Genomic DNA, 27,702 nt, shown 5'->3' on the forward strand with positions numbered 1-27,702 from the left:
CATCCACGTACCGTCTCTGTCTGTCCGTACAACTCAATGAGCGGCACCCCTGTCCTCTGTGTCCACTTCTGTTGGTCCTCGAGCAGCAGAGCCTCCCCGCCCGTCCAGCAGCACTCCAGGTTGGGGAATCTGAGACTTAGGGGACAGCAAGGCGTCAGCCGAGCCACAGATCAGGCCCAGGGTGACCTGCCTCAGGCCTCAGGGGTTGTGAGCTCCCCACATTGTCGTATGGCTCACCCATCCTTCTGCTTCCTGGCTTCCTTACTTGCCTTCTTGCCAGTTCACTGATGGTCACAGCCAAGTCATCACTCCCTGTCAGCCCCTGTTAGCTGTTCGGGGCCTGGGACTACGGGGTGGGGGTGGGGTGAGGCTAATGGGTCCAACTAGGGAGGTTCAAATTCAATTTGGATGTTGACGTAACGCCAGGGTAAAGCTGTGCTTGTCAGACTTTGGCTTAGGGCAGCATTCCAAGTGGTTAAGAGAGAGATTTTTATGAACCATAATGGGGTGAAGGATAAGACCCCAAGCACGTGCTGGAATGGTGCCCCAACTATATTTCCTGCCTCTTGTGGAGAGTGGGCTTCTGCGAGCTGAAGGCTTTTGTGCTTCTGAGTGGAGAAGGCAAGTTAGGGGTTGGAAGTGAATTGCTGAGGACGTCCAGGAAGGTTGGGCTGAGTGTAAAGAAAGAGGACGGGCCGCAGGTAACAGCCCCAAGAGGAGGGGTGTGGAAGAGAACAGAAGAGTGTGCTGTGAGCACAGGCCGCAGGCGCATCGTGTACTAGGCACACCACGTCCCGGAGCTCCTCTCTTTCACACCCCCCACAAAAATGTCCATCAAGAACACCAAAACAATCACAAAGGAAGAGTGGATTCTCTGAAGGAAATGGGGAGAAGAGATTGAGGCCTGAGAAGCGGCTGGCTTGTGGCTGAGCCCGGCCAGCTCTTGGGGATGAGGGGGGTGGCAGACACCCGGTTCACCATCCCACCCTTGTCACCCTCTCCTGGTACACAGTCAGGAGTGACGGACAGACAGGCTGGTTCCGCTGAATGTGCCTTCTTCATTCTTCCGGAGCTTTCTCCAGAGTAGATAAAGTGGGCGGAGTCGCCAGTGGTGTCATTAGTTATGCCCTGGTTGGGTTTTTACTGGGGAATGTTGCAAAAAGTGGCTGCAACATGAGCTTTGAAATACAGATGGACCCAGGATCCAGCCAGACTGAGGCTTCCTGAATCGAATCAATGTGTACTTCAGAGCGGGCTTGGCTGAAGGGCAGTTGAACGCTTTGCTTTTTGACTCTGTCTATAACATGTTCACTCTGATGTTTGAAGCAGCCATTGTTGTTTCAGACTCTCTAAAATGTGCTTACGGCACACTAGGTTCAGCTTAGATAAAACCCCACAAACACGGGGAAATGCAAAAATAAGATCATAACAGAATAACACAATGCATCCATCAGATTGGCAAACGTTAAAAACTTTGACCAGAACAGAGCCAAGGGCACGGCACTGTGGGAATTCTCCTGCCCTGCCAGTGGGAGCATAAATTGTGCCTAGTGATTTCTCTCCTAGAAAAAACACCACGTAAATGTGTGGTTATGTGCACCTGGGCAAAGATGCTAGAATTCCATTAACCATCACTAGCTCCAAAAAGAAAACTAGCCAAAATGCCCATTGATGGTAGAACTGATTTAAAAAATGTGGAATTTTCCTAAAATAGGGTATTGTACAGCAATGCCAATTAGCTGCAGCAATGAAAATTAGCTATACCAATATAATGTGGACACATCTTAGAAATATAATGTTGAAAAAAGAAGCCAGATATTACAGAATAATATGCGATTACACGTGTAACGTTCAAAAGCAAGTAAAATGGAGTGATTTGTTTAGGGATGTTTCCGAAGGAGGTGAACTATATAAGGGAAAGTGAAGACGTGAACACCATAAAAGTGACAGTGGCTTCCTTCAGTGGCAATGGAGAGGGATGCGTAGGTCCCTGGGGTGCTGGCAGTGCTCTCTTTTTATGGCTTGGATGACTGGTTCCGCAGGTACTTTACTTTCAACGGCTCCTTAATCTGTAAATTTATGTCTCGTGTATTTTTCTGTATGTTTGTCTTTTCACAGTAAAAATGTTTAAAAGAGAAAAAGCCGACAATGATGCAAAGCTCACTGACTGCTTTGATTGGATCTCTTGAGCCCTGCTTAATAAATTAATCAGGCTGGCTGATACTTATCACTGTGCACTGTTCACACACACTGTGCATGCATGCGCACACACACACACACCCCTCAAAGAATCAGAGTTAGGAACAGTCAGACCACAGTGCTTCAGAGTCCTGCAAATCCTACCCAACGATGGTCACCACAGCTGAGCCCCCTCCGCCGTACCTGGCGGAGTCCTGCTGCAGAAGCATCCGGAACACAGTGGGTACAGCAAAGCACTGGGTCACTGGGTATTCGAACATTATCTAGGCAGTGAGGAGAGAAGGGGCTTTATTTTTAGAGTTAAGATGAAACAATATCGGCCAACTACGAGCATTTGAATTCTGATCTCTTGGGAAAGGGTAGGGTAGCGGGGGCTGGACTTTGAGAGCTGGAGGGGCCAGGCTGCCTCTGAGATGGACCGTGCAGGGCTGTGAGTGGAGACTCAGATTTGCAGCCCGCGGGGACATCAGTTATCAGCATGAAGTATGCGTCACAGGGACAGCAGCTGCTGCCAGTTACTGAGTGTTTTTTAGGCGTCGGCCTCAGGGCTGTGCATGTTGCACACTTTACCTATATCAGCTCATTAATATCCCCAATCATCTTATGAGGTAGTAACCATTAGAACTCCCATCTTACAGATGAGGAAGCCGAGGCTCACAGTGGCAAGTAAACCGCTAGCCAATGTTAAACGTGGGGAAAGAGACCAGAGCCATCATATTTCCAGGGCTGTGTTTTTAAAAACTTTATTAAACTGAGTGCCAACACACACACACACACACACACACACACACGCGCGCGCGCGCGCGCGCGCGCGCCGCTTCCTGGGAGCCAGGAGCTGGAAGACCAGTTTGTTCCGGTGGCTTTAATTTTTCAAAGTGTATATTCCGAGTGATTTGGACACAATGACTGATTGAGCACCTGGCATTTCGAGAAATCCAGAACCCAGGTGATATCATTATTAACAGGCTTCTTTTTACTCTGTTAAGCTAGTTCTCACTGGGTCCTAGCTCCAGAGCTTGAAACGTGAGTTTCTCCTGGGAGCTTGTGGCTACTGGAAAGGTAGCCTTCTTACCTGCACAATGAGCTTCGGGTCAAACTGGGTCAGGTCGTGGGAGAAGACCGTGGACCCCACCGTCCAGGGATGAAACATGGAGCACACGAGGGCTGTAACCCAGCCTGGGTCTGACAGGCACCAGAAGATATCATTTGTCTTCATTTGCATCACGCGACTGCTAACTCCAAAATATAGTGGTCTCAGTTATGTGATCGTGGGAGGGTATGATCAGGGGTTGGGGACCCTGCTTCTCAGGTCCTGTGGTTTGTGCGGGGGGCTCCAGGCTCCCTCCCACCCTGGGTCCTGGTCACGTGGGACTTCAAGTGGTTCAATCACCACGAGCCGGCAGTCTGGGAATACTGGGACAAAGTGTATTGCTCTTCTTGTGGATTCGAATCTGTTACTGATATATAGTCCTGGGGGATGCTGACAGCTATTTGGGGATAATAAGCTATTTGGGGATGCTTTCTGAGAACAGCAACAAAACATAATAGAAACAGCTTGTAGATGGAGAGAGGGAAACACAAATCTGGAGGCCACCCAGCAATCGCTGATGCCGAACCCTGGAGCGCTGTTTCATGATCCTGCAAATTCCAAATTCCCTAATTCACTCTTTGGCTTAAAGACGTTTAGATTGGACTTTGTCGTTTGCAGGAGGAGAGAGAGGGAGAGAGGGCCGGCGCCGATTAATACCTCATCTTGGCAAGGAACTGGAAACATTGAGCTAAAAGGAGGTCGCTGGTGTTCTCACCCCCACTTTTACTGCTTCTGGGGGACCTTTGTGTGCATAACTCCTTGAGACGTGAGCAGGCTATGGCTTTGAGGGGATTTTCTGTTAGTGGGTGGGGTTTGGTAAGCCATTCACCCTCCCCCACCCCACCTCTCCTGGGGCGGTGGCACACCCACAGGACGCTACTAGCTAGGGCAGGGGTTGGCAAACTGCGGCTGGCGAGCCGCATGCGGCTCTTTGGGTACATTCTGTCTCAGAAGTTTGCCAACCCCTGGAAGAGGCAATCCTGTCCCTCACAACAATTTAAAAATGATTCGAGAGTTTGCCGACCCCTGAGCTAGGGGGACCTCTGTTCTGAGCTTCAGACCCAGCTGTCCGCTGAAAATCTCTCCTGGCACCTCAGACCCAGGAGATTCTGGTCCCTCCCAACTACCTTGGGCTAATTCTTCTCTAGTATTCTCTGCATTTCAGTGAATGTCATTACTGTCCATGAAACTGTCCCAGCCCGAAACCTGGGAGTCAGCCTTGACTCCCCCTTCTTTACCTCCCATGTCTGGCCAGCAGACCCTGTCCATTCCGCCTCCTAAAATTTCCCATGTGTCAACTTCCTCCAAGTCTTTGGCACCTTGTCCACGCCACCACCATCTTTCGCCCACATTGGTCTAAGACCCTCTAACGGACCTTTCTGAATCTGTTGTTTTTCCAACACATTCTCCATCCTACAGCCACAGCGAGCTGGTCAAAACACAAACCTGTGAGGCCTCTCCCTTGCTAAAAACCCTTCAGTACCTCCCCATGTTTTCCAAATAAGCCCTCACGGCCCCGTGGGATGGGGTCCTGCTCGCTGTCCCGGCCCCTGCTGCTTGTCGCTCGCCTGACACCCTGAGCACCAGCAATTCTCACACCTCTCTAGTTCTAGGGATACCGCTGTTCATATCTTTGTGCCTTTGCTTGTATCATTCTGACTGCACAGGACCACCCTCTTCTTCTCACTCTCATTCCTCCAGGGTGATGCTGTTCAAGTGTCGTCAGCACAGATACCCAGTGTGCGCAATAAGTCTTTTCTGCCCGCTGGTCTGGTAGATAAGTTAGAAAATATATAGAACTTGGTCTGCTCTGAATATTACTAATGGGGGAGGTGAAAAGGGCAGAGGAGGTTTGGTTTGAAATTGACTAAATGATTAACCAAAGGCTACACCGCTTCCACCTCTACAGTTATTTGTTCTAGGTGAAAGGCCGTTGCTTGGTTCTGGGAACCGTTTCCTATAACAGCTCATGGCTGGGAAACTCCAAGCCTGATTTTCCCATCATGGAGGAGGAATGAGGACCTGTGTCCTTGGGTCACGTGCTGCAATGTTGTATCTTGCTCACCAAGCCCTGGAACCACTGACAGGGACATAATGGCTTGTCATTTAGGTGACTCGCAGGTGCCTGCCGCCTGCACCCACAGCTCCTCCATGTGTCCTGTGAAGGACCCCCGTTGTCGTTTGGAGGGTTCTGTCAGCAAACACTTAGGAGTCCAGGCCTTCACCTCCTAGACCCTCTGTGGTCTGAGCCAAAGAGGGCAGCAAGGAGCAGCAGGAGACACACACACACACACACACACACACACACACACTCCGTGCCCCCACTGTGACCCAGCCTCGAAGCTGGCGCCCTCTTTCTTACCACGAAGGCAAAGAGCTGCGTAAGGCAAGTTCATGGCTGTGTTTTGCCATCTTGGGTAAGCCTGTGGTCCCGCTGGTGAAGAAGATGACCATTGGGTCATTGGTCTTTGACTTGACACAGGTGTGATCAGGCGACGCTGCTCTACAGAGGGATTCAGCACAAAAGGGGAGAGGTCATGTTTCCTGGTTTTCTGTCCTCAGGGAAAGCAAAAGAAACAATCTGACTTTGCGGTCAGAAAACTGGGGTTTTGCAACACTGGAGGAAAAACTGGTTCTCCAGGTGTGAGGCTTCCAGCAGAGTGGACGAGTGATGTGGGCTATTTCTTCATTTGAAAAACGGGGCAAACACAGTGGGTTAGCTTTTCATTTAACAAACACTGAAATAGCACTGGCCATGTTTTCAGCTCTTGTCATACCCATTTTGCAGATGAGGAAACTAAGGCTCAGAGAGGTTAGGTAACTTGCCTTAAGACACACAGCCAGCAAGTGTCGGAGCCAGCGTTCAGACCCAGATGGGCTGACCCATAGGCTGTGCTCTTGATCACGCTTGTTTTCACATAAACTAGCTTTACAGGAATTGAACCCCATAACCTTGGTGCTGAGGGGTGGGGAAGAGAAAGTGAGGGAGAGTGAGAGAGAAAGAAATATAGACGTACATCCTCCCTGGTGTGAATCTGCAGTTCCCTCCATCGGCCGTGAGCCTTGGGTTAGCGCCTGGGCTGCTGCAATGCCCAGTGTGACTCCCTGCGCCGTTCAGAGAACCTCAAATAGCCACAAAGCCCAGAGGAGACACTGGGTCTTGCTGAGAAACGGTACCATCCTGACTCCGGGCAATTTAAGGGATTTATAAACAGTATTATTTATTTAAGCTTTTTTCATTTACCTTTCCGACTTCTAGAATGTAGCGTAAGAAGCGACTTTGTGTAATGTTTGCCTTTTGGGGTTGAAGGGAAGAGCTCTAAAAACTGAAGGGTTACTTCAAGAAAACAAACCCAGTGAAACTTACACGATGTTATAAACGTATTTACTTCAATTAAAAAAAAAAAAAGAGGGTGACCGGTTAGCTCGGTTGGTTGGAGTGTGGTGCTGATAACACCAAGATTGCTGTTTCGAACCCCACATGGGCCACTGTGAGCTGCGCCCCCCCCCCTTAAAAGAGTCAACTCTGCCATTGTAGTAGGAAAGCAATGTGTAACCAATGCCCATGGCTGTTCCCCAATAAAATTTTTTAAAAAAAGGGAAAGAGAAACCCTCTCTCGGTTTCACAAACCCTCCCATGGTTTGTGCTGTGGATGAAAATGGGGTTCTATGGAACACCACCTGATCATAGATTCCCAGCTGGGAGGTCAGGGTGGGGAGTCACCCTCCCACCCCAGGTCTGTAACGTCTTTAGGGAAAAGTTCAGCCAGCCCTATCCATCGTTCATATGTATTTAGGTTAACACACCTTTGAAATGCCAGACGTATTACCCCTTGGCAGGGGTATTAACCCTCAAGAGAGCACAGAATCTGTGATCCATCCCGCCTTGCTTTCTCCCCCCTCCATGTCATCCTCCTTAACCCCAAACGAATAAAAGAACCTGCAGAACTGTCACTCTGCAAAGCCTTTGAGATCTCGCTCCCCGGCATGTGCTGTCAGTGTGACTCAAACAAACGCCTAGCAAAATTCTCTACAGGTTTGGACGTTTCTCACGGTGACAGTGTGTGTGACATTAACATGTCTGAATGCTGACAGAATCAGAGTTTTGGTGTGGAAGGGGCCTTTCTTACCTCCAGCATTGGTCTAACTTTTCCTGCGAGCCGTCCCTAACATCACCCAGCCCCTGGAAGATGGAAAGAGTTTGCTCCCCAAACTTCCTGCCTTAACGTTCCTTACAGCCTCAACTTTTACCTTAAAAACTCATTTTTAATCTTTCACTCAACTTACTGATACATATATATACACACACACATATATATATATACATTTTAAATATGAATAATAGTTTAGATTCCCCACCTACAAGGAGGATGTGATAGAGTAACCCCCCTGAATTTACACGTCCCTTTTGCACAGCCCAGGGACGATCATACTTTAGTGAGAGAAGCATGGAAATGCAATGTCTTTATGTTACAGAGAAAACAACCACAGCCAAGAGGGGAGAGGGAAGCCCAGGGTTACACAGCAACAGCTGAGACGAGAAGTTTTCTGGGGTGAGACCTGGCGAGCCCCCTAGCACTGGCTGCTTGTCCGCCCGCGCCTGGGGGTGGACGGCCTTCCCCCGCCATTGCTCAGAGAGCATGTCCATCGGACCAGAAACTTACTTAATCAGGGAGCGGAAGTCCAGCCATCCTTTACGGCTGTGGTCAGACACCAGGATCTTGGTTTTCAGAGCTGGACACTCAGAAGCCATCGAGTCCACCTCTGGGGCCAGGGTGTCTGTGGTTATGACGCCCTTGGCTTTCGATAGATTTTGTCGGTAGACAAAATCTTTGACCTTCATCTGGGTAGTCCCTGGCACAAAGATAATCCCTGGGGATGAGAAAGGAGCCATTTGTTTCAGTTTCTCTTTCACAGCCAGGGGCTCAGGCCTGGCTGATGGCAGAGAAATCCTCTAAACTCTTGCTGTGCAAAGTATGGTCTGTAGGCCAGTAGCATCTTCGCCACCTGGGACACGAAATCTCATGCCCCACCCCAAACCCGCTGAATCAGAACCTGCATCTTAACAAGATCTCCAAGTGATTCCTGTGCACAGTAAGCCTTGAAAAGCTTGCCCTAACCTTTTCTACTCTAGATGGATGCGGCCAGGAGACAGGTGGACCCTGCTCTGCACAACCTCACATGGGCTCTGGGACTATAAATACAAGTAGGACAGTGTCCCTGACATCAGGACTCGTTGCAACCTCGTCTGTGTTCTTCTCCTCTCAGTCAGTCCCTTGTGCCACCTTGAGTCGCCTCTCTTTCCTTCATTCCTCATATCCAAAGGTAACCACGATGTTAACCACTTGAACTTTCCTACCTTCTTCCTTCCATCTTCTATCACCAACAAGTAGTTCAAGTCTGTGGAATTCAAGTCTGTTGGGTTCTCATCTCTCCACCGGATGCCCTGCCCTGAAGGTTCCTGCCACCCACCCTCCATATTGGCACCTGCTTAAGTTCCACAGAGCAGTCACTCCTCCCCCTCCACATTTCTTCTCGTCACTAACATCTCTGCTCTCTCTCCAGGAAAACACCCCACTCCCCATCCTGACACCGAAGGCACTGCCCACCCTCCACCTTTTTCTTCCAGAACTCCCTTCTTTCTTTCGAAATGGCTCTTCGTCACATAGGCTCCTCCCGACTCCAAGGCGTTGCATGTGCTATGCCTGTTCTTGGAATTCCCGCCCTTTGCTTCCACCCCTCTTTAACTGTGCTTACACCAGAGGGCTTAGCTCAGGTTTTGGACCGCCCATGGGCCATCTCTCAGCTCTACAGAGGACACGGTTTCTCTCTACTCCCCCTACTGTTGCTGTTCATTTTCGATTCCACGTGACCTTGGTGAATTAAGCAACTATTTTGTTTGTGAGAGAGCATGAGAGAGAGAATATATGAACAAGAGCATAACACATTGTTGTAGGAACATTCATACAACATGTGATTCAGCTGAAGTGAATCAAAAAGAATCCATGAGCCCCATACCGTTTCTGTAATAAATTAGATAGATAGATGATAGACAGATAGGTAGATAGATAGATAGATGACAGATAGTTAACTGGGAAAGGGGAATCTCTACAGAAGAATGCTAACTAATAAATGTAGAGGGAATGATATAAGAAAATCCTCATATAAAACCACCTTAATAATATTCAACAATCATCAATGGATATTCAAACCACAGGGTGAGAGACAGCTGAGAAACAGGATATTCACTCCGTCTCATAAATATTACGCCACAGATTACTTACTAATTACAAAGGGGAAAGGTATCTGTACAGAGGTGAATACCACCTCTCAAATGGGATAAAAAGGTATCACCGATGATAGAACAAAACAGCTTCACATGCCCCCTGATGGTGATGCACTGAGAAAGACACACAGTGCCCTTCTAGAACTCCTGCTAAAAATGTTTAACATGAACACGGTCATGAAGCAAGAGTCAGAAATACAAATTTTGAGGGACCTTCTGCAAAAACGTCAAATGACATGTCAAAAATGTCATCGCCATGCGGAAAAGGCGAGGGAACCATTCCAGGTTAAAGGAGATTAAGAAGTCATCACAACTAAATGTCACGCATGATCCTCAACTGGGTTTTGGATTTAAAGAAAAAACAAAATTGGCTATACAGAGAATTATCGAAACAATTGAGGGATTTTGACTATGGCTGTGCGTCAGATCAGTGTCAGATTGGTTGCCTACTTGATAAGTCTACTGTGGTTACGTGAGGGTAAGGTCTTGGATCTTAGCATATGCATGCCCCGCTGTTTATGGATATTTATATGGTATTTATGGGTGTCACAGTGTCTGCAACTGATTCTTAAATAATTCAGTGGGGATGGGGGCCTCAAATATGGCAAAATGTTAACAATTGATCAACCTTAAAAAAATAATGTCTGAAGCTGTGCAAGAGGTTGTGTGTGTGTGTGTGTGTGTGTGTCTCTCTCTCTCTGTGTGTGAATGCAAGAGAATTATGACATTCCATTTGAGAGCTTGTGAGTATGAGGGAGAGAGTAAGTGAAGGAATGAAATATATTTCAGGGAGCCTGAGAAAGAGAAAGACTGGGAAAAAGGAAAATGTCGGCGTAGAGAACGTGCCTCCTATTCTAGGACCAGTTGGCTCTGGGCCATCCCTGGGGGCCCTGGGGGTCTCTGGGGTCACTGACCTGCTCGTATGCAGCCCAGGCTCACCAGCCACCACTCAGGGATTCGAGGCAGAATCAGAATCAGCCGATCTCCCTGCTGCAGGTCACAGGCGTGTGTGAGGACGTTGGCTGTGCGGCAGGTCAGGTCTGTTACATCCCCGAAAGTCCACTTCACCTCTTCTCCTTGGTCATTCACCCACCACAGGGCTGGGTTTGACCCCCTCCTGCCCATCTGGTTAAGATCACACACCATGTATTACTCCTTCCTGCTGCGAAGGCGAAGAGCACCCAATTCCCCCGTCCCCTGCCATGGTCACACCCCCGGGGGAGCGTAGCACAGAGGCTGAGACCCCATCTGAAAGCCTTGACAAAGCTGAGAGAAGTTAGAGATTGGGTGTGATGCAGCCATCTCCTTCTGGCCTACTGTAGGTCCCCGAAGTCCCATAAAACCACGAATAGCTTTCACATCACCCATTGAAGACTTACAGCTCCATTCCCCCATGTTCTGTCTTAGCTCCAGATAGACACTGGGTGCCTCTCTGTGCCTCAGTTTACTCATCTGAGAAATGGGGACAGTAATACTCCTGAGAAGCCCATCAAGTCTACATGAGTGATGGAGATGGGTCAAGTGTATATAACCTTGTGTGTGCTCACTAAATAGGACTCTTATTAGAATCGCTACACAATAAAATAGAAGAGGCTAGTTTAGTTTCTGGATAGTCTGGGGAATTTACTTTTAAAATTAAGTTACCTCTAGTGGCAAGATCAATGAGAAGGCAGATTGGGAAGTGCCAGGCCCCCTGGAGAGATAGCCAGTAAGCAGTACACTCAGATACCTTCGTGGGAGCTCTTGAAACAGTCAGGGCTGTACAGCAACCAAATACCCTGACAGTAAAAGCCGTACCCGGAGTACTAACAAATTGTGGGGCTTTTCCTCACTTTTGCGCACCCCTCCCCCCACACATGTTGCCACATGCTTGGAAGGAAAAGGGTGAAACTTGTTTGCGACATTCTGGCTTATCTGGGAGCCGCCTGGGGGGTTGGGGGGCTCAGATGCTCATGGTGGCATTGGGGTGGAGGTCTCTGATTACCAATGCACATGGATGAACTCACTGATGGATACCCAGGCTTCGAAAGACTGTATCACGCTTACTCTAAAGATCTAGATGTGGGGCTGGCCGAGTGGCGCGATGGTTAAGAACTCGCTTGGGATGCCAGAGGGCCCCGGTTTGGATCCCACATATGAGGGCCAGTGACACTGCCCTCCACAGCTAAGATGCTAAACAACAGCTCAACCTGGAGCTGGGCTGCCTATGAGTCGCCGGCGACGGCGTGGGCTGCAGTCCCTGTGGCAGTGGGTTGCCATGGGCTACAGTGTGTGGCCAGCAGCCAGCATGAGCGGCCAGCAGCCAGCATGAGCGGCCAGCAGCCAGCGTGAGTGGCCAGCAGCCGCAATGAGCGGCTGTCCAGAAGCCGGCGACTGATCTGCCTCGCCAGAGAAGAGCGCAATGATGGTGCCAACTTGGGCCAGTGAAGCAACGTCCTCCACAACTAGACTGAAGAATAAAATGACAGCAACTTGTCTGTTCCCCTTTCCCCAATTCCCCAGTACTGTTCCCATCCCCCCAATTCCCCAATAAAAATCTTTTAAAAAAAATAATAAAATAAAGATCTAGATGTGAAAACTTTGCATTCTGTTTCATTGGGAACCAATGTGTATCATGCCATTCATAGTTGGATACACTGGGATAATCTTGTTTTTATACCAGAGGTGGCCAACTCCAGGCCTACAGGGGCCAGGCAGGTAGCAGAAACGAGAGAAGCCTGCCAGGCTCCTTCGGGGGCAAACTAGAGACCCACGTCGCTGGCCGCCAGCAGCAATCCTGCGGCTCTACTGAGCGCCGCCACACGGGAATGGCTATTTAGTATTATCACATGTGATTTTACAAAAGAACCCCCCAAGCCTGACCTGAACTGCTTCCTGAGCCCTGCTGCCGTGTCTGCATGAGGCCTGCCAGTGCCAGAGCGCCCCTATTCCCAACCCACCCACGAGAAAGCACGCGACCCACTGCTCAAACACAACCGAGCCGCAGCCAAGCAGTGGCCTTTGTCTTGTGCTGGTCGTGCTGTTGTGTAGGGCGCTACGTGTCTTCAGGCTTACTGGCCGAACAGTCAATGCACCAGGCCTGTTCTACACGCTGACACAGCCGTTAACAAAACAGTAAAAATTCCACGACCTCATGAAACTGACAGTCTAGCGTCAGTCCATACAGACTCTGTCACTACTGTGCAGGACTCGTTCATGGGATGCCGGGACAAAAGTTTACTGATCTCGGAGGAACATGAGAACCCTTTTAATACTAAATAGCCATTCCCCTGTGGCGGCGCTCCGTAGAGCCGCAGGATTGCTGCTGGCGGCCAGCGACGTGGCTCTCTAGTTTGCCCCCGAAGGAGCCTGGCAGGCTTCTCTCGTTTCTGCTACCTGCCTGGCCCCTGTAGGCCTGGAGTTGGCCACCTCTGGTATAAAAACAAGATTACCCCAGTGTATCCAACTATGAATGCCATGATACATATTGGTTCCCAATGAAACAGAATGCAAAGTTTTCACATCTAGATCTTTAGAGTAAGCATGATACAGTCTTTCGAAGCCTGGGTATCGATCAGTGAGTTCATCCATGTGCGTTGGTACTCAGAGACCTCCACCCCAATGCCACCATGAGCATCTGAGCCCCCCAACCCCCCCAGGCGGCTCCCAGATAAGCCAGAATGTTGCAAACAAGGGCTGTTGTTAATTATTTATGTAAAATTACAGAATTAAATTCAGGATCCACAAAACATAGACCCACTGGCTCCAAGAAAAATCTAGGCAGCCACGACCATTGGGTCTAAAGGACCCTGGCACATTGGGCAGTGTTCAGTTTCTTTGGGCCAACGTGACAGGACGGAGAGGCAGACGTGACAGGGCAATAACGTTCAGCTGTTGTTGTTTTTAAGATTTGTGGGTAATATCTATTTGACGATAGTTATTGCACAATGTTAATTATTAAATTGCCTCAGAGGTTGGTAGGAAGAGTTTGTTCCTGTCATGGTTTCTGCCAAAACAAACAGAAGTTCATGTTACATGGTGCTGTGCACCTCTCTCCTCTACGACATGAAGTGGGGACCATGCTACCTGCAGAGGGTACAGGAAGAGCTGTGTGTTTTGTTTACCTTTCTAACTCTTTTATCTAGAATCACACTCAGCACACGTTAGGTGTTTGCTAAGTCTTAGCTGAATGAATGAATGTAGCATCCAAGGGGCAGAATGAATGCATTTGGACGTGAATGTGACCTCTCATGAGTCGATCTGGGAAGCTGCGGCAGGCAGCAGTTGAAGTTATGTGTAATATTCTTGGAGCCTAGAATAAAGTAGGGTTTCACTTCCAAGAATAGTCAGGGTTTGTAAATTGGGGGCCTGGAGGAGCGAGGGCATTCCCACCGCTGGGTCCATGTTATGTTGCTTTCAAGGCACTTTCCTTTGTTCTGTAATGAGCTCTTTGCCGACACACACACACTCAGAAGATTTCACGTAAAAATGTGGGGTTTCTAACTTACAGTAAAATGTGCTGAAACATGAGTACCGGATCCTTTTACCTGCTATCTTGTTTCTTAAATAACATTATCCCAGCATCACAGATAAAACCACTGAGACTCAGGGTAGTGAAGAAGCAGCCAGGCTGAGAAGGAACCCCAAACATAAGCTTTTCCCACCCTGCTGGTGAGCTGAGGCCGAAGCCTTTCTGGTCCTGTGCCCTCAGCCTGCGAGGAGCGAGATAAAACCCGTGAGGCCTGCCCTGCTCTCCCCCCGTCCCGGGGGCTGCCTCACCTTCTCTATTTGGGTCCAGTAGTCTACCACATCCCTTGCAAAGTTAAATTCCTTGGGGACATCGTGGTCACTCGATCTCAGGACTCCAACTTCTGAAAAAGACTGGTAGCGCAGGTACTGAGGGGCGGGGCGGAAGCCATGGCAGGGTTTATAGGTGCCCCAGAGGGCCCGGAACCTCATCAGCCACTGCATGATGGAGCGGTCTCAGGGAGCAGGCACAGACGACTCAGGTTTGCCAGCTGCCCTGGGAAGAGATGGCTGGTAGATAGATTGGTCATGGAGCGGGACCGTCCTCCTCACAAGGAAGGCACCTTTCCGGCTAACTGCTGCAGTGATCGCTTTGTTGCAGCTCCCCGGAATGTGGAAGGCACAATTCATTGACTTAGGATTTAGGATTTCTCTTCCCAGCTGAGGCCCGCGAGGCAGAGAACTATGGGAAGGGCCTGTAGTTACTAAATGAGGTTGGTCTACACCCCCGAGGGTCTTCTCCTCCTTCACCCCCTGGGATTTAAGCTCAGGAGGGCAGCCACGGGGCCAGCCCCTTGGTGGTAGAAACGACGGACGAGGCTAGGATCACAGCACCTTCCCTACCGGACTGGAGCCTGGCCTCAGGGTCTAACGCCAGGTCAGTGTTCTGGGCAGCTGTTGCCAGTCCATCAGAGCTGAGCCATAAAATCAAACGTCTTGCCACTCTAGATTCCAATACATACCCCTAACACGGGAACAGAACCCTCATTTGTCAGGGTCCTTCTCGAAGTTTGATTGTAAGACTTGGCTTCAGCTAGCATGCCCTCCCCATGAGAATACTGACAGAAAGAAAGCCACGTCACCATTAGCTTTGAGATCTAAGCCCTTTGTCACTGCAGACAGGTCATCTCTTCCCCCTCAGTTTCCGCAATGGGATAATTCAGTTTGACAAGACTTCCATCGAATGTGTCCCCTTCCTGTTAGTGCTTGTCAATCAGCAGTACTATCTTTTGTTTTATAGAGTGCCATTGGGCAAGAAAGACCCTAAGATACCAGCTGGTCCAGACGTGCCCCTTTTGGCCTTCCAGCTTTGCAGAAAAAAAAAAAGAATTGCCACCATTTAAAATTTGGGAGATTTCATTTAAAAGTCTTGAATTGAACGAAGGTTTATTTTGAAAACTTAACGGTCCGGGCCGTTATTTCAGCCTGGCACCAGCTGGCTGGAGCCAAGATTTGTCTGCTTCATTTAAACAAATGAGATGTTGCGATTTTAAATGACACGGTTTCCACCACGTCACACCTCCCTGCTTCGCCACTTACTGTGCCCGTCCAGCCCCCGTGGACATTTGAGCTTAAACACTCTGGTGTAGGCCAGTGTCCCAAGAGGGACCAGGATCGCACCAAAGTTTCAAGGTGAGTTTAGTAGCAGAGCTGGCTCTAGAAGCGTCCCCTTTCCTGCTCTTTTTCACGACAGGCTGATTCAGGGCCAGAATACCAGACTCAGTTGCTACTTTTATACACAGATGTATAAATGACCTCAGAACCTTCCTTAAGATACCCAAGGACCGTGCAAACAACCCCTCAGTAAGTGGCTAAAGACGAAAACAAAAGGGACAGAAATAACAAGGAAATTAACCGATCCTCTGTTATGGGCTGAATGGCACCCTCTTGAAATTCCTAGGCTGAAACTCTAACACACCTCTCTTAATAAAATAAAAAGAAATGTCCTTGAGATTACCTTATACACATGCTTGTGGTTCTGTGCGCCCACGAGAGGGCCAAATGCAGCTGAGGAGGAAGTAGCAGCTGCACGCATGCTCGTTGGGGCCTAATGCACAGTTTCACGTTCCAGCCTGTTCACTCAGCACTTACTCGCCTTGTGGCAGTTTTCCTAACCTCTCTCTAACACATGGACATATTCGCAGCACCCGTGTCGTAAAGCTGCGGTGGAGAATGAACGTGGTCCTGCACAAAGCGCGGAAGCCCCGACTCGGCACAGATGAGAACTCTCTGTGTGACCGTTCCTTAATCCTCTCTCTGGGGAAACTCTCATTGAATACTTACACTTCACCAAAAGAAATGGCTGCTCAACCTCTGGTGTTTGAGTCTCATGCGAGGGAACAGGTATATACATTCCTGGACGTGAACACTGCAGGGTCCAGCGTTCACACTAATCTGTGGGAAGCTGATGACCCCGTGTGTTAAGAGGGCTAAAAGGCAGAGATACCTATATTGATATGTCTACCTCTGTCTAGATGTCTATCTGTCTTTATAACTATCAATTTCTGTATCTATAGTTATGCCAATATCTATGGTCATATCAATATCTATCACTATCTCTAACGACATCGTATCTCTCTCTGTATTTATAAGTATATCGCTATCTATATCACTATATATAACTGTTGATGTTTATAACTATGTCTAAAACTACACCTGTGTCTCTATTTCTGCATGTATACATATTCCTCACAATAATGCCTGATACGTTGGCACTCAACAGAATGTTAGAATCTCCCCTTTTTGTCATAATTCAGAAAACTAGAAGATAGAAATTGGGGAGAGAAAATCCAGTGTGCCCACAGAATGTCAGAATCACAGATACATCTATTTTTCATTCATCAAATATTTATGGTGGACCTACTATGTGCCACATATGGGTTTCGATACCATCAGAAATTAATTAGTCTGCAAGAGTCCCCACCCTCTAAGGACATCCTGTGACATAGGTTTTAAGAACAACCTTTTGAAGTACTTTGGTCAGTTTGGCGTGTGGCTCTGAGAGGTGGTTAGACTCAGTACTCTATGCTCGAAGAGTTCCTGCCTCAGAGCTTTGATTTCACATATTTGGACAGAAAAGAGCTATTCATTTATTTATTGTTTTATCCCTCCCCCAGAAGTTAGCACAAAGTTTAACAGGAAGCCAGGACTAGGGTTAACAAGGGGCCCAGCTCCACCCATAGTCCTCCCAGCTCTATGGTTAATCATCTTAAGATATCAGTTCAGGGCCGGCCGAGTGGCTCAGTTGGTTAAGAGCTTGCTCAAGAGTTTGAGCTCTGAGCAACAGCGGTTGAATTCCTGGCCTGAGCTGAGCAGCCGCTGAGCTGCCAACAGGTGGCACGATGGTTCAGCTTACAAAAAAAAAAAAAAAAAAGATACCAGTTCACTTTTATCACTCTGTTACAAGTTTTGTCAAGTAAATGGCTTGGGTAATGATTAACTTTGAAATCTCATAGAGTTAATACCGTGTTTCCCCGTGTATAAGATGCACCCTTTTTCAAAAACTTTGGAGTCTAAAAACTGGGTGCGTCTTATACAGTGATTGTAGATTTCAAATGCCATAGATGGAACTGAGGAGGAGGCAATATATGAAGACAGTGATTCACCATCAGACACAGATGAGGACAAGCTCATGGTTGGGAGTTTTGACAGCGATGAGGAGTTGTATGAATTTTATGATGAATAAAACTTGAGTTCAATAACTTTATGTAATACATTGTTTTTCAAATTTCGGGCCCCAAAATTAAGGTGCGTCTTATACATGGGAGCATCTTATACCTGGGGAAATACGGTAAATCAAAGTAGTGGCGGCTGGATGACTCAGTTGGTTAGAGTGCTTGCTCTTAACAACAAGGTTGCCAGTTTGATTCCCGCATGGGATGGTGGGCTGCACCCCCCCACCCCAGGCAACCAAATTGAAAATGGCGACTGGATTTGGAGCTGAGCTGCGCCCTCCATAACTAGATTGAAACAACTACTTGACTTGGAACTGATGGGTCCTGGAAAAACTCACTGTTCCCCAATAAAGTTTAAAAAAAAGAGAAAGAAATAAAAGCAACTAAAATAAAAGGTTGTTACAAAGCTTTTCAGTAATAATAATGTTATATATGTTGATAGAAACAACATCCAGCCTAAGAGAACGCTTATAAGAGTTTATTTGAGCCAAACTGATGACAATTACCAGGAAGCAAAATCTCAATGGATTGAGAAAATGGGGAGAGCTATTTATTTTATGAGACAACATACTCAGTGTATCCTAGGGGGACCTAGAGTTACAGTGCTCCATCGCCTACCAGCTGGGTGCACTTGGCCACTCTTTGTGCCTGTGAATTTGAAGGCACAGTAATAAGACCTCCCACCCAGCTTCCCACAAGAATAAGTGAGAGAATCTACAGAAATCACTTCGCCAGCATTGTGTATAAGAAGGGTACGGCTCCATACATGTTGAGGTGCTCTCTGACACCCAGCACATCCTGAAGCCAACCCCCTAGTTAGATATTTTTTAAAAAATTATTTTAAATGAAAGCCACTCCCTTTATATAATGTGAACGCATGTCAGCATAGTGGAGTTTTCGTCCCAGTATTCGCCTTCTGGGCCTCTTTTACTCCCCTCTGTACCCTTCTCCATGCAGAGCTGCCAAAACCGTGATGTGACCACTTTCTCTGTGCCGGCCACTGTGCTAGGTGCATCGTAGATCAATGTCACCATCCTCATTTCGTGCTTAAGGAAATGAAGTTACCAATAAGAGACGTGCCCAAGGTCAGCCAACCTGTAAGTGGTCTTACCAGAACTTGAAAGTGGACTTCCAGATTTTAAGTTCAGGGCTCTGTATATAATTTTCTATCCCCCACCCCCCACCCCGCACACACACAAGCTGTCATTTACCTGTCACTAGCCTCCGTCGTACTGGGTACTGTCTGGGAAACTGTTAGAGGTGTTTTTGGATTAGTATAGAAAGGAGAATTCTGTACATTCAGTTCTCTTCAATCAGCCATTAACAGGATTTGCTCCTGCCCACAGATGGGGTGGAGAACTTGGCAGGAATTGGATGGTTCAGAAGGAAGAAGGAACTTGGAGACAACAGGGCAGAACAACAGTCTCAGGCGCCTGGAGATAATCAGTTAGAAAAACAAACACGATGAGATCATCTGTTCTTGCCGGCTGGCTTGCTGTGTAAATGAACCAAGAGCCAAAGGGAGTACTTTTCGCTGGTTCTTGGCGGCTCACTTGCCCCCCACCCCCCGCCCCGTCCCGCCAGTGTCTTCATTTCAAATGGAAGCCAAAGTTTGGAACATAAGCCTCAGGTCTGCCACTTGCTTGACCTTCTCTACACGTCCATGTCCTTATTTGTAAAATTGGCGATGACCATTGTGACACCTATCTCCTGTGGCTGTTTTGTTGTTGTCATTGTTAGGATTTGACGAAATGATTCGTGAGCTGTACATAGTAGCACAGTGCTTGGTACAATCTGTGCTGGACGTTTTTATTTGCTTGGGGTTCTAAGTGGATGTTTTTAGGGGCACTAATAAAATGCAGGGCCTTTGAACCCCCAAAGTCTTGAGCTTAAATTCTGACTCAGCCACTTAGGAGATGGCCCATGTGCAAATCATTTACCTATTTGAATCTTGGTCTTTTCATCTGAACAATGGAGGAGTTGGGGTTGTTAACAAGATTTGCCCCATGGGGCCTCTGAAAGGATTCCATGTTGTAAAGCCTGTTGAGCACCTGGCCCCAATGTGTAGACACTGAGCTGTCATTGTTATTGTACCTAATAAGCCTGGATTGTCCCAGGTACTGGCTTGTACTGACAGTTTTCTACTAGAGCCATTTTGGGGGTGTTGTCGGGGGGAGCTCCCGTATCCTGGCCCACCTTCCCCAGTACCTTTTGCCTCCAACCTTCATTGAACCAGGCAGAGAGATACCCCTGTTCAGAGTCACCACCACAGATCGCTGGACACACCTAGAGCATCCCTGCCTGGCTTCTAGAGCTGGGTCTCGCTTTCCCTGGGTGATTCACTCATGAAAAAAACCTCTAGCTCAGAAAAGGCTTTTAATTGTTGGAGAAGAATGGGTGAGAAAGCAGGGCTCGCTGACTGGCCACAGCAAGCTAAAGATTAAACACCAGAAGTATCCCAGTAAAACAAAAAACAAAACCTGTTATTCGAGCAGAAGCAGCAGCCACTTTTGAGAAGAGAATGGGGCCAGGAAGAAAAGTCCATGTGATATTCCCTGGATCTCAGTGGAGCTCCTGTGTGGGTGACATCAGTGTTGGGTCAAGAAGGCAGGTGCGTGGGTTTCAGTCTGGCTTTTACCAGCACCGAGCAGGTTTCTTGTCCTTCTGTGCCTCAGTTTTCTCATCTCTAACAATGGGCATATGGTAGAGACAGTAGAACTCTCCGAAGATTTAATGCACTGTTTTTGTTTTCATTGCCAAGCCTCTGTTGTAATTAGGGTGAGGCCATTGAATTCCAGTTCTGGTCAGCAAACTCCAGGTAGAAGTGACACAAGTCACCTCTGGTCTAGAGCACTTAGGGGCAGGAATGAGTTTCCTGTGCTCTCTTCCCCTGACTCAGGAGTCCTGGAAGCCATGTGTGGAGATGGTAACATCAAAATGCAGCAGAGACTCCATCAGCTTAGCTCTCTGAGGGATTTTGTATAGTTAAGTCTGTCAACTTGAATACTGTACACCCATTACCCTCCTTAATATTACAACAAACCTATGGTTCGCTCGTTCATTCATTCATTCATTCAATACCTAGTTAATGAGCACCCCCTAGGTATGGCTATAGCTTTGAACATGTCAGGCAAGGTTACTACTCCCAAGGAGTTTATATTCCCAAGATAGGGAGACAGACGACAACAAGCTAAAGATCAATAAAAAGTGGTAAGAGGATTTAAAATGGCACTATGTGCCCAGAAGAAAAGAGTACAAGGTAATATAATAGTGTGACTAGGGCTGGGAAACCATGGGAAAGGCATTCCAGGCAGGAGGCACAGCAAGTAGAACATCTCGAGGTTGACATTTTCAAGGAATAGACGAAGGCTGGGGTGGCAGAGTACCGAGTGAAGGGAAGGAAGAGAGAGGGTAGGGTCAGACGCCACAGGCAGGAGACCGACCTTGCAGGACCTTTCTGACCATAACAAGGAGTTTGGATTCTGTATAAAGTGCAATGGGGAGTTTTGAGAGGATTTTGAGAGGATAGAGACATGATCCAACCAAATAACTAATTTCCTGGGCTACTTAGTTTTGAACTAAAATACTACAGGGAAGTAAATCGTTCAGAAAAGAAATGGTCAGATCTGTATTTTAGAGAGCTCCCTCCCTGGCAGTTCTGTGGAGAAGCGATTCCCAAGGGTAAGAACGGACGTGGGGCTGCCGCTTAGGAGGTTACTGCAGTGGTCTAAGCAAGTCGTGGTGGCGGCTTGGACGACAGTGATGGCGATAAAGACGGGAAAGGCGGCTGGATGTGGGATGCTTTGTGAGATACCGTTAGGAGGACTTGCTGACAGTTTGGATAGAGGAAACGAAGAAAGGGGGGTGTTGAGGATGTCTCAGGCTTTTCGCTTCTGCAGCGACATGTATCGCAGGTCACGTTTTATATCTGTAGACACTGATGCTGACACGATTATCTGACGTGTTCAAGATCATCCCAGAGGCGACAGAAGGCAAGCACAGCACTTGAAGTCTTAGGCTGCTCTGCTCAAGCTTCCGGACAATATTCTACTTCTCGCCCACCTGGCACCCTTCTCCAGCTCTGATTCCTGGCTGCTTCCATCAAAGGAACAGATATGAGTTGCTCAACCGAGGCCCTTCTGGTCCTGGGGAACTGGGTACTGGATGGGAGGGCCTCCCACTGGTGGTTGTTTTTTTTCTGTGTTATCGGTTTTTTTTTGTTTTATTCTTTTTATTAGTTTCAGGTATACAACACAATGTAATAGTTAGACATTTAGACCCCTCACGAAGTAGTTATCCCCCTCCCCCATTCTACTACCCCTCTGACATCATATGTCTGTTTCACTTCCACTGACTAACATTACCTGGTCAATATCCGCCCTGGGAGAGAAAAGAAAATTCTTTGCCTCTGAAATTGAGGACGCTACAAAATCTTGATGTGGTTTTATCTTTTGCCAAGTGAAGAACTCATTAATGCCTTCCCCAATCATTTCAGATCCAGGGCCGCATGGACTTGTGTCCTGTGGGGGACCCATCGGAAAGAATGTAGGGAAGACACCCCTACATGCCTAGCTTATGGGGAAGATGGAAAGTGCTTTCCCGAGGGCAGCTGTTATTGTTTTTGTTTTTATTTTATTTATTTATTTTTTTTTAAAAGATTTTATTGGGGAATTGGGGGAGGGGAACAGAGCTGGGGAATTGGGGGAAGGGGAACAGACAAGTTGCTGTCTTTTTGTTCTTCAGTCTAGTTGTGGAGGATGTTGCTTCACTGGCCCTCATGTGGGATCTGAACCGGGGCCCTGCTGCTCAGAGCTGGCGTCCCAAGCCAACTCCTAACCAACCCGCCACTCGGCCGGCTTTTTATTATTATTATTATTATTATTGAAAGGCAATGGGAACAGAGAAAAAATAATTACTTCCTTTTTTATTAATTAATTAATTAATTAATTAAATTTGTGCACAAGCTGGTTTTGCTAAGGTTTTTCATTTTTATTTTTTTAAACTTTACTGGGGAACGGTGTGTTTTTCCAGGACCCATCAGCTCCAAGTCAAGTAATTGTTTTCAATCTAGTTGTGGAGGGTGCAACCTCACTGGCCCATGTGGGAATCAAACCGACAACCTTGGTGTTATGAGCCTGCACTCTAGCCACCTGAGCTAACTGGCTGTCCCAATAATTACTTCTTAAGGACCTCTTGCTTGAAGGATTTCATAAACATAACCTCATTTATACATATATTAATGCGTCAAGGTGGGTATTTTTCTTTTCATTATGGAGATGAATACTCAGATTGAGACTTAGACATTTTTCATGACTAAAAAATATTGACTTACATTTATTGAATGTTGATTATGTTCCAGGCACTGTGACAAGCCCTTTACATGTATTACATCATATAATATAAACATTATCTGGAAGATACTATCACTGCCACCATTTTACTAATGAGACTATTGATGCTCAGAGACTCTAAGCTACTGGCCCCACGTCACACAGCCAGGAAATGTCAGAAACATCATTTTTAAAAAAATTTTTATTGGGGAATTGGGGGGATGGGAACAGCACTGGAAATTGGGGGAAGGGGAACAGACAAGTTGCTATCCTTTTGTTCTTCAGTCTAGTTGTGTGGAGGGCAGTGTCACTGGCCCTCATATGTGGGATCCGAACCGGGGCCCTCTGGCGTCCCAAGCCCGCTCTTAACCATCGCGCCGTTCGGCCGGCCCAGAAACATCATTTGAATCAAGGTCCACCTGCCTGTCAAAGAGCCAAGTGGCTTTTGGTCACCATGTTTATTCACCAGTGCAGGTTGGTCTTGGGGATAGCTTCCAATTCAAACAACCCAGAGGGTTTTTTTTTTTTTGCTAATCATCCTTCATTTTGATTTTGGGAGTCAACTTGCCCTAACTCCATGTGCAAACACCCTGAAGCAGAGCAAAGCTGAGCTTAGAGCTTGTGTATGGGTTACAATGCAAAATGCTCTCCTGTCCCGGGAACTCCTAACACATATTATCACAAAATAGCATCTGCAGGGGGTAGGGGGGAGTGGGCCATTAATGTTTTGAGTGGAATTAAAGTATACATACAATTCGTATAGGTGGGTGGCAGAGATTAATCAAATCATTCACAAGCAGGATACAAATACAGAACTTTCACTTCAAGTAATAGAGTAGTATCTCCCATAGGACCAACTTTCTAAGAGATACCAACCATAAACCCTGGACAAAATATAAAAAACAATCCCAGAATGTACTAGCGAGCGATCAAAAGCTGTCAGGAAATGAAGGGAGTCTAGTTTTGGAGAAGATGAACAGCACTGAGTGAGTTTCCCAGTTTTATGGGGAAAATTCAAGAAAGAGAGAGCCAGAGAACGGGATCCTAAAATTCTCTGTGTACATTTTGCCCAAATTTATGACCGATCCTCCACCTACACAGAATCCTTTCAGCCTCAGGCTAAATGAACAGAAGAGTGGCTGTTTCCAGACAGAGTTTGGAGTTTGTATATGGCCAAGTTAAAACAAGCAAGCAAACAAACCAACAAAATAACTGCACTTCAGAAAAACAGAACAAAATCCAGAATCTTTACAATGTTATAGACAATGTTCAGCATAAAATCCAAAATTACTAGACACACAAAGAAACAGGAAAACATGACCCATTTTCAAGAGAAAAAGGACATCAATAGAGAATACTAATGACCCTTCTCTGGGAATTAGTAGAAAAGGAATATACTAATTATGCTATGCCTTTAATAACTATGCTCAGGAACTAAAGTAAAATATGCTCATAATGAACAAAATAAAAACATTTAGCAAAGAAATATAAATTATTATTTTTTTTTAGTTGAGAATCTTTAACTGAAAAAGACATTACCTTAAATAAGAAATTCACGGAATGGCCTTCAAATCACCAGATTGGAAATCACTGAAGAACTTGCAAAAGGAGGATGCACTGTTTCTGCGCATAACCTGCCCAACAGTGGGCAATTGTCTCAGTGAGGAAAGCTGGGTAGATCCAAAGGAGAAAAGAACTACCCTTGTGAATATTAATCAGGGAACAGAAGGTACCAGTGAGTTGGGCAATAAATGAAGGAAACCAGATAGCAAGCCAAAGAGAGAGAGAGAGAGATAAAGAGAGAGAGAGAGAGAGAGAGAGAGAGAGAGAGAGAGCAAGAGAGATAAAGTGCTTTTGGAGAGGCTGTTTTATATTACTCAAATGAACAAAAGCAAAAAATATAATAAAACAAATGGTTAGCCAAAGTGGCTGGAGGGAATAGTAATATGACAGAAGACATCTAGGGATTTGTGGAGATAGCTTTTTTTTTTTTTTTTAGCTGAGCCATCCTGCTACCTGTTGGCAGCTCAGCGGCAGCTCAGCTCAGGCCGGGAATCGAACCGGTGACCCTGTTGCTCAGAGTTCAAACTCTTGAGCGAGCTCTTAACCAACTTGAGCCACTCAGCTGGCCCATGGAGATAGCTTTTTGATGCTGCTAAATGAAGAGAATATCATTAAAAACAAAACGAAACAAAAACCCCTTTCCACAAGTCAGTATGGGCAGGACAGAAGTGGGGCCCCTTTCTATGCCTCTCAACCCAACATGACATCCCAGTGGCCCATGGAACAGTCCCCAAGGAGGTAGGTATGGTGGCGGGATTTTATTGTATGTCTTTTGGAGACAAATATCTGTCAAAAGTATATGGCTTGGGGCTGGCCGAGTGGCTCAGTTGGTTAAGAGCGTGAGCTCTGCGCAACAGGGCCACCAGTTCGATTCCCACATGAGCCAGTGAGCTGCACCCACGCTGAGCTGCTAACAGGTGGCAGGATGGCTCAGCTGGTGACAGCACGTGCTCCTAACAATGAGGTTGCCGGTCGGACTCCCGCATGGGATGGTGGGCTATGCCCACCCTCAACTAAGGTTGAACACGGCACCTCGAGCTGAGCTGCCCTGAGCTGCTGGCGGGCAGCTGGATGGCGACTGGACTTGGAGCTGAGCTAGCTGCGCCCTCCACAACTAAGATTGAAGGACAACAGCTTGACTATTCCCCTTCCCCAATTCCCCAACACTGTTTCCCTCCCCCAATTCCCCAATAAAAAAAAAATCTTAAAAAAAAAAGTATATGGATCTATGTATTCCACCCTAGGTATCTTCTATCCCTAAATATGGGGAAGAAATGCAATCAGTTTGATTCTTACCTGCTGAATTTTCTCCATACCATTCACCACCGCTTACATTATTCTATATTTTGCTTATCTTAATTATTATCTGCTTGTCTCTTCTCCCTCCTTCAACGAACTGGAATGTGAATCCCAAGAGGGAGGGATTTTTTTAATTAAAGCTGTATCTTCCCTGGGTAGGACAAATACCAGCCCTAGGAATCACTTAAGTTGTTGAATAAATGAATGTAAGGCTTTGGCGCCCCCTGGTGGAGAGACCGGCTGTTATCTACACGCAGTTGAGTTTGTGCATCCTTCTTGGTCGGGTGTGCCTGGGAATCTTGTGGGAGGAGTGGGGATCCCATCCAGAACACACCTTTATCCTGACAACTGAGCCTTCGCAGGTCACAGATCAGGTCTTGCTCTGCCCAAGGAGGCCATCTCTAGAAGGAAATGGAGAACTTGGAGATCAGGTAGTCCAATGCCAGAAAGAATCCCGGTAGCGGCAGGGAGCTCGCTATCTCCTGAGCAGCCCGAGTCCTGGGGGGGGGGGGGGTCATTTTCAGTAAATTCTGAGGTTGTTCAAGCTGAGATCTGCCTTCATGCCACGTGCCCTCACTGTTCCTAGCTCGGTCTTGGAGCCATGCAGAACTGGCTGGCTGCCCCTCCCGGTCCTCGGGTGTCTCATCCTGGGCTTCTTGGGAAGTGAATGTCCCTGGGTTTTTGTCCCCCCAAGTGACCATAACCAGGCAGGAGGACCAGCTGAACGCCAGGATAGCATCTGGCTTTTGGGGGGATGTTGACTGAAAGGCTGACCCACGCGCGTAGGTCAGGGCCACAGTGACGGGGCTTCCTGCGGCTTTTCTGTCCCACCCACACTTCTGGGGAGATGAAGACGGCACCTGAGAGACAGTGGGTTCTCTTGTAGGGGGAGGCCAGAGGAAGCTCTACTGGGGTGCACGTTTTAACACAACCTGAGTGAGCAGGCAGAAAGCCAACCAGACTGCCCACAATCTGGCTCTCTTCAAAGTCCCCCCCAGATATCTTGGGGACTCACACACACACACACACACACACACACACACACACACGGCATTATTCACCTCCCGGGAGAAGAACTGGGATGCCTGTGGATCACTCCCATTTCCCAGCTGGGGAAACTGAGTTTCAGAGTGAACAGGGCATTGCTCTGGAGTAAAAGAACTGGAACTCAAACTCCAAAAGTTAGTCTACTTTTCTCTCCAGTCCTTGGCTACTCGTTTTAGGTAAAAAATGTCACTCCTTGCCTTTTCTTTTTCTTTTTTCTTTTTCAACGTGAAACAACAGATGGTTTAATTCTGCTCCTTTTTGGAACCATGGAAAGATCTGGAACCCAACCTGGTCCTGGGTTCAGGTCCAGCCTCCCTACCCCTTATTCGCTCTGTCTCTGGTAGGCTCTTCCTTCTGTTTCCTCTTGGGTTCTCCCCTCTGTGCTCATCTCACTCACCACAGCTGTTGGGGGCAGCCCATCCACTCACATGTATGTAATGACCATTTTTATGCTGGGGAGTCCCAAAATTTTATCCCCAACTCAGGCCTTGCTCTTGAGTTCCATGTTGGACATTTGACATGAATGAATGTCTGTCAGTGTGCCAAACTAGAACTTGCTACTCTTCCCTCCTGGGGCCCCTACTTACCCATCCACCAGGATACCATTCCTTTTTTTTTTTTAAAGATTTTTATTGGGGTATTGGGGGGAAGGGAACAGTGCTGGGGAATTGAGGGAAGCGGAACAGACAAGTTGCTGTCCTTTTGTTC

At 47.3% G+C, this 27,702-nt stretch overlaps 1 protein-coding gene across 5 annotated transcripts in view; it reads right to left on the reverse strand.

Annotated features, from left to right (window-relative positions):
- ACSM1 (acyl-CoA synthetase medium chain family member 1) overlaps nucleotides 1-24,786 on the reverse strand; it is a 36,776-nt gene extending 11,990 nt beyond the window's left edge. Inside the window, exons 1-8 of one of the 5 annotated variants that reach the window (XM_019649802.1) lie at nucleotides 24,625-24,786; nucleotides 14,334-14,572; nucleotides 10,490-10,700; nucleotides 7,954-8,161; nucleotides 5,652-5,792; nucleotides 3,272-3,431; nucleotides 2,383-2,462; nucleotides 12-135 (exon numbers count right to left, since the gene is read on the reverse strand). In XM_019649802.1, coding sequence (XP_019505347.1) covers nucleotides 12-135; nucleotides 2,383-2,462; nucleotides 3,272-3,431; nucleotides 5,652-5,792; nucleotides 7,954-8,161; nucleotides 10,490-10,700; nucleotides 14,334-14,525 — 1,116 coding nt within the window. In that variant the 5' untranslated portion in view covers nucleotides 14,526-14,572; nucleotides 24,625-24,786. Of the gene's footprint in view, nucleotides 1-11; nucleotides 136-2,382; nucleotides 2,463-3,271; nucleotides 3,432-5,651; nucleotides 5,793-7,953; nucleotides 8,162-10,489; nucleotides 10,701-14,333; nucleotides 14,592-24,624 lie in introns of all 5 variants that reach the window. The other 4 variants (XM_019649800.1, XM_019649801.1, XM_019649803.1 and 1 more) reach the window with 4 other exon arrangements.
- Nucleotides 24,787-27,702: the final 2,916 nt, after the last annotated feature.

The sequence above is a fragment of the Hipposideros armiger genome, unplaced genomic scaffold (assembly GCF_001890085.2).
Source record: "Hipposideros armiger isolate ML-2016 unplaced genomic scaffold, ASM189008v1 scaffold_135, whole genome shotgun sequence".
Taxonomy (NCBI): Eukaryota; Metazoa; Chordata; class Mammalia; order Chiroptera; family Hipposideridae; genus Hipposideros; species Hipposideros armiger.